Raw genomic sequence first — 8768 nt, 5'->3', positions numbered from 1 at the left:
CTCCGTTGGTCGTCTTACACCTGCCGTGCATCTACGGTATTTCTCTTTGATGAAAGATCATGTTTTTCCACTTTTAATCCCTTTAACAATGGTGTCCCTATTTTGGACATGTCATTAAAGGTGAAATTATTACAAATCTTTCAAGATGTATCAAGGTTTTTCACAGTTTTTCAAACATTACAGTGGTTAAACTAATACCATTCTATTATTTACATATTCACATGTAGAGCCTGTATGCTTTGGAGATACATTTAGAGACTACAGATACACATTTGCACATTCTATGTAATATTAAACTGATACAGTATCATGCATACTTTTCTCATTCATTCTGTATATGTTGCACATATGCACACCGTGTAATCAGTGCCTTATCTAACCCCAATTAACGCAATACTCTGCTTATTGAAGTGATCATGTAAACATTATCAGATTTACTAAATCAGGTTAATGTCTTAATTGTGTTAAGCAAAACTTAATTGAGATGGCTGTTTATTTTTCTTTACCAGTTTTTCAAATGGGAGCATAATTTGTATATATATATCAGGGCTCGAGACTAAGGGACTCCCGACGTCCCGGGGACGTAAAAATATGTATTTGGGACGCTGACTGGACGAAGATCATTTTTTGAGCCAATTGCGCATATTACTCACTGGACATATGGTGCGCAAACTGGCAGCATGAGACCAGACCATTGCACGAGACACATAGAACATTATCATGTTTATATAATGATTAATAAAAGTTACCGCATGCAGTACTGGTCATCCTCCTCAGATAGAATTTAGTTGCAAACATGCTGCTGCTAGGATCTCTGTGGCGTTCACCAAAATATTGCTGTGCTCCATAAAGAGTAGTTAACGTTATGGATTTTTTTTTTTGGATTGTGATATTAAAGATACTATAATAATGTTAAACGTAAGATAAGCCTACTATAACATCGTCGCACCAAGCACAGACATATACTTTTGTGCCCATATATGGAGCTTTCTGATTTGTTTTTGCCGTGACGACACAGTGACGTTAGGCGACACACTCCATATTTGGGTGTAGCTGCATTGGGAACTCCTTATATGGTTATGGCTGAGTCATGGTGACATGAGCGTGATCAGAGGTTTGCCCGCCGCCCTCAGAACAATATATAACCATCTTCTGTAGCCAGTCAGGGTTTTGGTTGTGTTTGTGTCAATATCTGTCACATTAGCGTCCCATTCGATTAACAAAATGTCCGATGTGCAAAAGTATTCGAGGAAACGCGGTAAGAAACACTATCGCGGTGGTCGCCGTAAGCTCGAGGTGGGCATGCAGGGGATCCTCATCACCTGCAACATGAACGAGAGGAAATGTACCGCCGAGGCGCTCAATCTGCTTGATCAATATGCTGACCAGCTCTACGGACCTGAGAAGTTTAACGAGGGGAGTAGCAGTGAAGAAGAGTGTAATGAATATGATGTTGAGGCAGCATTGAAAAAGGAAGTGGCTCAGCTGAAGGCATCCAAAGAGAAACAACAGAGGCGTTTCCAGGCGTTTTACAGTGGCGCCAACAATGTAATCTTCATCAGGACTCAAAATCTGGAACCTGACAAGTTGGTGCATCATATACTGTCCGACCTACACACCATCAAGAAGGAAAGGTCCCGTGTTATCCTCAGGATGCTTCCAGTGAGCGGAACATGCAAGGCCTTCCAGGAAAACATGGAGAAATACCTTGTTACTTTCCTTGAGCCCTGGTTCAAAACCCCCGGCCACGCCACCTATCAGATTGCCTTCAAGGCCCGAAACAGCAGCCACAGCAACAGAGAGGAGATCATCAAATCAATAGCAGGTCTGGTGGGGAATCTCAACCCAAAGAATAAGGTTGACCTGACCAACCCAGAGCTCACCATCATTGTGGAGGTCATCAAGACAGTGTGCTGTGTCAGTGTGGCGCATGACTACGCATTGTACAGGAAGTACAATGTCCAAGAAGTGTTGAAAGAGGAAGTATCCAAACCTGATGTAGCCACCGCGAAAAAGGACGTGGACGCGACCTACAGTACCAGGAAGAGAAAAGCGAAGCAGTGGTGCCAGAGCAACTAGAAGATGGCAAGTGAAGAAGTCAATGTGCCAAAGACTGACCAAGAAGCAAAGGATGGTAAAGAAGAGGAACAATAGGTCTGTCGGGTCAAACAGAATAGCGTAATGTCATATAATGAGTTTGATTTTAACCCTTAAACCCTATGTGCTTAGTTGTGTGTCAAATACCGAAAATAGCGATTTACAAGCTCGCAGCACAGCGTGTTGTGAGATTATAGATCGGCCATTTTTTTGACATTCAACCCTTTTTGTTGAATGTTCACCTATGACATGCCCAGATTAGGGGAGGCTAAGTTCATGTGGTTAAACCCCTCATTTAACACAATCAATGCCAGGTATTCATTCATTCATCCAAAACTGCCAGCGTTTTTTTACCTTATTTTGACGATCCACGGAGCGCCATCACCAATGTATGACAGAGGCTTCGTCCACACGTACACGGGTATTTTCATAAACGCAGATATTTCGTTTTCGTTTTTGAAAACCTCCGCGTCTACACGGCCCTGTTTAAAAAAATCTCTCTGTCCACACGACAACGGCTAAACGTTAACGGCTAAATGCAAAAACTCCGTTTACCGTGTCCACACGGGAACACATAGCCGGAGTTTTAAAAAATCTACACTGTGGCAGGAGTTTTCCAAAAGATGCGTTTACATGGAGCAAAAACGCGTTTGCGTGTGGACGAACCCCCCAAAACGCATATAAAAAGCTACGTTTATGAAAATACCCGTGTACGTGTGGACGAAGCCTAAAACACCCAAATTATTGCCATAACCACTTAAACCCTAGATATAGTTTGTTGACTGCGGTCCCCCAGTGGTCTCCCCTCCTTTTTTCCTTCTACACCAAATATCTTTGCCAAAAATAGCCAATTTATAAACTCAAATCTCAATGTGAATGTTTTTAGCTGAATGCCTATTTTGGCATATATAAAATCTGTGCTGGACCAAAAACCTAAAATTAGAGAAAGATAATGTCTGACGCTACACACAGTAAGTACACTGCTGTCCTGTGCTGAATTTTGATCCGTCAGCTCTGAGCCTCCACATACAGTAGGAAAACGCAAAATGCCCTGGTTCGATTCCCGTCCGTTTGGACCATTCTAGACACAGGAAAGGCAGAGTCGTACATTGTAAGCATAATATGGGGAACTCAAACTCACTGTTGATGAACAACAACACACACCAACTTCTGTCAAGACACTTTAATCAAATTAAAGCAATCAAATTAAGTTCCTTGTGTATTTGGTTCGTTGCATAGCAGCTGTGAATACTAAATACTTTGTCTTATGTACTGCTTGGAAGTTACACAAGCTATGTTATTAACTCTCTCAGTGCCAATGAAATAAAAAAATATGTTCATACTGTGCCAGCAATTTTTTTAAAGTAAAAAAGAGCGGAGATACAGCATTTTTCAGTAATAAGTTAAACAAGAAGTGAATGGAGCAGCAAATCTTCGGATCACGATATCTTGGGTTCTGAACATTCTTTTCCCAAAAAAAAAGAAGACGTTTTTTAATTTAAAAAAGACTTGATTTACATCTATTTTAGATACAAATGCAGTATTTTGTTTGTCCCTTGGGAATATTGTTGTATAAGAAATTTTGATGCTATAAAGTAAGATTGATTGATTGAATACTTTATTAGCAGTTTGCAAAAAAAAGCACAGGAAAGAAAGTACAGTTCAATACAATGTCTGCTAAGAGGATTTTAAACCCAAAAAGCCTATGGCTCGTTTCCATTGGGGTCCTTTGTATTCAATTCATCAAAACATGTAATGACAGACAACTATACACTGCTATGCAAAACATCATATAAACATTTAGAAAACAAAAATATGTATAGTAAACAGTTTGAGTAAACAGTTTGAGGGGGGGGGGGGTCTAGGCTTTGACTTTTACAGGGGCCAGTTTGGAATTGCAGCCACCTGTACAGTAAGTTCTCTTTTAGAGCCGTTTTGAAGTAGAGCAGGGATTTATGTTCTAGTTTTAATGCTCTGTGTGCATGTGTGTTTGATTTTGAGTAATGAGCATTTTTATGTGTGTGAGTGTTTGCCCAACATGAGTGCACTGTAATGTATTTTACAGGAGTTACCTACAGTATGTATAGCCTACTGTATAAGTTGGACTGTCCCAGGCCAGTGTGTCCTAACTTGCCCTTCTGGGAGTGGTTATGGGGATTTGATGACTGTTTTCATTGCTACGCTCCAGTGAAGTAACAGTTTCAATTCTATTGATAAACAGGCTTAACCGTCTATCCAACAATACTGTCAGTATTATCACATCAATATGAGCCTACATTAAGTCTCACGGTCTAACTTCTCGACTGATAACTTCCAACGGAATAATCGTCCAAGGCCAGGGGTGTGGTGCACCCTAAATGTTTGATTCAATTCGATTTAATCCAAAATGTGATGTGCCCCGAGGGCCAATTAAGACATTCACATGAACATAATTTGTGTGAGTCTGTGCTGTTTGTTCTTACATTTGTGTTTGACCTATATTATCCAACTGGTCTAACCAGTCAGACCAGAGAATGGCCTAGTAACCAGCTAGGTCATGAGAAAGTTCATGAGGTGATTCGTTCAAACTGTAGGTTTGGGTTTCCATTCTCCACTGGGTTGCTCACGTGCAGTGGTATATACAGTGAGAGAGAGATTCTGGATGTAGAGAGAACAAAAACATGTTTCTCATGCACAATTTAAACTCTGGAATTGAAATGGCGCCTTCATTTCAGCAATTGCATGTACTGTGCTTTCCCTCTGTGAATATTTGGGTGTGCATGTATGTGCGTGCATGTGTGGTCTCCTCAGGTGACCTGCTTCATGGTTTCAGCTTGTTAAGATTAGTTGCTCTGTCATCACTTACCCTTTAACCCCTACCTCCAGGGGTCAACCTCCTGCAGTTGGGCCAGCAGACGCACGCATGCACGTCTACACAGATTGAGTACGAAAAAAGTGACGCATTACAACCTTTTACGCTTAGTTTTATGACTTTAACAAGCACCTATGAAACTTACACAATACTGTACTGTGACATCAAGTGGTGATTTTAGAGTTTTGTAATGTTTGTGGTTTCTATTTCAGACAAAATGTATCTTTATGTTTGTTATACACACTTCCTGCCCACAAGGGGAAGTAAATGAAACAGAACACATGGAAAAACAGCAAATCAACGCTAAATTGTTCTCGCTCGTCATCTTACTAAGCTTCAAAATATATTTTTTTCACAAATTTTCTAGAAAAAGTGCTTTGTTGGCATCAAGTAACAAAAGGGTAGCAGATAACAGGTCATCTCATGACATCCAAAAATCCTCCTCTTAACAGTAGGTGGTCCCAGTACAACAACTTCTGCCTGGAAGTAGAACTGCCTCCGTGTGCCACAGTGTAATTGCGCGGTGTGAGATCTGCCGGGACATTTGTTTTGACGTTTCGCAGTGTCCTGTGTGGCCTTGTAGAGAGAGTTCACCCTGAGGACGTAATATTTACTGGTGAGTTGTTTTCATAGGCCTGGCTGTTTTTTGGTCGCAACAATTTGTGGCGGGAACTCATTGATTACAGAGCAGAGAGGAACACAGTATTACTATTTCTGGGACTGCCATGAGTCATGCACATTCTCATACACATAAAGGCACAGACACATGCACGCGCACAGAGGAGAGTGATTTAGTGACAGTGCGTTTCAGCGATCCAAAACATCAATGTGATATTGCATGATGTTCCCACCAAATAATATCCAATGACTCAATTCGGCAGCCAGGCCTGTATATGAGAGTGGCAGGCTGTGTGTATGCGAGAGAGAATTCCATATCTTGCTAGTCATGAACGCACGAGGATGTACTGTAAGTTTCATGTACAAATGTTGATATGTAGCCTCGATGTCGTACTGATATTGTCTTCACCATTCATGAACTAACACAGAGGAGGAGGAGAGAGAAAGAGACGGAGAACAACGCAGTGAAAGAGACAGCCAAGTTTTGTGTTTCTCTTACAAAAACACGATCATTAGAAACAGGCTTTTGGGAGCGAGACAAATTACTGATCGCATCACAAAGCCATTAGATCCAACACAAACACAACTCCAACAATTACCCCATGCCCCCCCCCCCCCCTCCCCTCTCACCATCTTTCTTCCTTTCCTTCTTGCTCAATCTTGTTCTCTTGCTGACTTGATCTCTCATTGTTAAGCCTGATTTATTCTTTGTAGCTTGTAGATCGGCCTTTTTCCAGCACGCGACACCGCCATATGGCAAAGTATAAATTAAGCTTAAGCCTCCCTCGCTTTATCTTTCCTCAATACTTCCCTCCTCACCCCCTTCAGAAATGTTTGAACAGTTGCTGCCTTGACTTCAGGAGATTGTTTTGTTCGTCCAAACTCACTCCATGGGTGTGGGTGTCTGGTTTTGGCAAAATCCACGTCTGCTGTTATTGTGTTTGCTCGGAGCCCATAGCAAACTGAATGACTGGATTTCAGTGGTATGTAGCAAGTCCCCTGCCCTGTGTGTGTGTGTGTGTGTGTGTGTGTGTGTGTTGGTGTGTGCCTGTATGGACATGTGAGCCAGGCATGGAGCGGCCCGAGGGGGGCGATGAGTAACGTCGTGAAAGCAGTGCAGCCCTCCAGTCGCGTGCCTCATCTAGCCCCATAAAGCCCACTCAACACCAGCCTCTTCCTGCCGTGCACACTCCCCCCCATCCCTCTCTGTCATCCCTCTATCATCTCTCCGTCTCTGCCGCTCCTTTCTTCTCCTCGTCTCAGTCTGTTTTCCGGTGGGCACCTGCACACCTGTGTTTCGCAAAATGTCCCCTCCTCGTCTGTCTGACTAATGCTGACTAACCGTAACACCCATAATCATAGGAGTCCACACACACACACACACACACACACACACACACACACACACACACACACACACACATTTCTATTCCTTCTCCTCCTTGCGGTTGTTTGTCATTCGCCGCACACTTTTTTCATCGGGGAGTGCAGGTGAGCAATGTCTTCTCCAGTGCTTCGGTTTTATAGAGAGATTGCCTTTGGTTTTTACAAGGCATATGACAGAAAGCAATATTGATACACCAAAGATAAGATCAGGATCCCCTCTCACACACACACACACACACACACACACACACACACACACACACACACACACACACACACACACACACACACACACACACACACACACACACACACACACACATATACACACACACACACAGACACAGACAATGCAGAAGCGAACAGAGGGGCATTTCCCGGGCCCTGCCTTTGTAGTTGTCGTTTTCTTGTGCTAGGCTGATATTTCAGTGCACTCCTGGGAGAGTGCTCCACAACTCAATAAAAGTCTATAAATTGACTATGGTGAAAGTGTGGGAAAGATGTTTTTTCCCCTCAAATGTCGCTAAAGCGCTGCCTGCCGCCCTGCTCAGCCCACACCGAGGGAGGGGTGTACGGTTTCAGGAGCAAAGCTAAAGAACGAGAGCCAGATGGAGATGGAGAGAAAGACAGAGAGAGAGAGAGAGAGGAGAGGAGAGAGGTGAGGGATGGGGAGAAAGAAATTGATTGAGAGGGGAATGGAAGAGCAGGGAAAGAAAGTGACTGAGAGAAAGAATACATGGAAAAAGGGGCGTGGCGTGGGGCAGAATATACATTTGGGGATATTATGAATGGAGAGGGGAGGGAGAGAGAGAGAGAGAGAGGTAGATGGCATGAGAGGAGAGGAAGGGAGCGAGGGGGGAATGATTGTTTCAGGAGTGCTAGTGGTTTCAAATTTCTCTTTCGATTCTCCCGCTTTCATGCAGACTGACTGACTCCCCCCTCTCTTTCTCTCCCTCTCTCCTCTCTCTCTTTCTCTCTCTCTCACTCCCTCTCTCTCTCTTGTCCTCCTTTCAGCCAAGCCCTAGCACGCTGCTGTAGGAGATTAGTACCAGCGGGAAGACTGGAGTGAAAAGAAACAACAAAGGGAGTATAACAAACCAAAGAACGGAGGAAGACGAAGTGAGGGGTCTGTGAAAGGAGGTATGTACCAGTGCACATGCTCTTCATTCTGTGATGAATAGATGCATGGATGTATGGATGGGAGCTGCGGGAAATGAAAAACAAAGAGACAGAATCTGGATTTCTGCTCTCTTTCTCTCATTCACCCACTTTCACTCTGAGAGTGAGACTGTGATTTGATGTAGTGCCTCTCTTGGAGGAGTGTGTGTGTGTGTGTGTGTGTGTGTGTGTGTGTGTGTGTGTGTGTGTGTGTGTGTGTGTGTGTGTGTGTGTGTGTGTGTGTGTGTGTGTGTGTGTGTGTGTGTTGGCTATCCAAATATGTGCCTGAATTGTTGTGTGTGGCTATGTGTATGTTAGGATGGCGCTGTTTAGGTAAAGGAATAAATGCAAGCAATCAATACTATGGAGTGTGACTAGATGTGTGTGTGTGTGTGTGTGTGTGTGTCCTGTTCATTCATGTCATGAAGGAATCCATTACAAAGTTGATCAGCAGTTAGTGATATTGAATGTCATGTGTGGGGGATGACCCAATAGCTGTGCTTTTAGGTTGCGTACCACATGGGATCAAATGCCTGACAGCAAGTCCCTGGTTCGATTCCCGGCTAGCCAGACCATTTGCTTCTCGTCACTCGCCTACTCTCTCAACATATTTCCTGTCTCTCCACACTTGTGTCTCTACCTAAAGGCGCAGAAACAC

The 8768-nt window shown here is 43.3% G+C and overlaps 1 protein-coding gene across 1 annotated transcript; it reads left to right on the top strand.

Moving 5' to 3' along the window:
* Positions 1-1224: 1224 nt before the first annotated feature.
* Positions 1225-2079, top strand: LOC311048516 (THUMP domain-containing protein 1-like; the record flags this gene model as incomplete). The annotated part of the gene is made up of 1 exon (XM_084061776.1): positions 1225-2079. One exon carries the CDS (start codon positions 1225-1227, stop codon positions 2077-2079), a length of 855 nt encoding a protein of 284 aa, XP_083917902.1.
* Positions 2080-8768: the final 6689 nt, after the last annotated feature.

This window comes from Gymnoscopelus microlampas (assembly GCF_963454915.1).
Source record: "Gymnoscopelus microlampas genome assembly, chromosome: 7".
Classification (NCBI taxonomy): Eukaryota; Metazoa; Chordata; class Actinopteri; order Myctophiformes; family Myctophidae; genus Gymnoscopelus; species Gymnoscopelus microlampas.
This window is presented reverse-complemented; position numbering and strand designations above follow the sequence as displayed.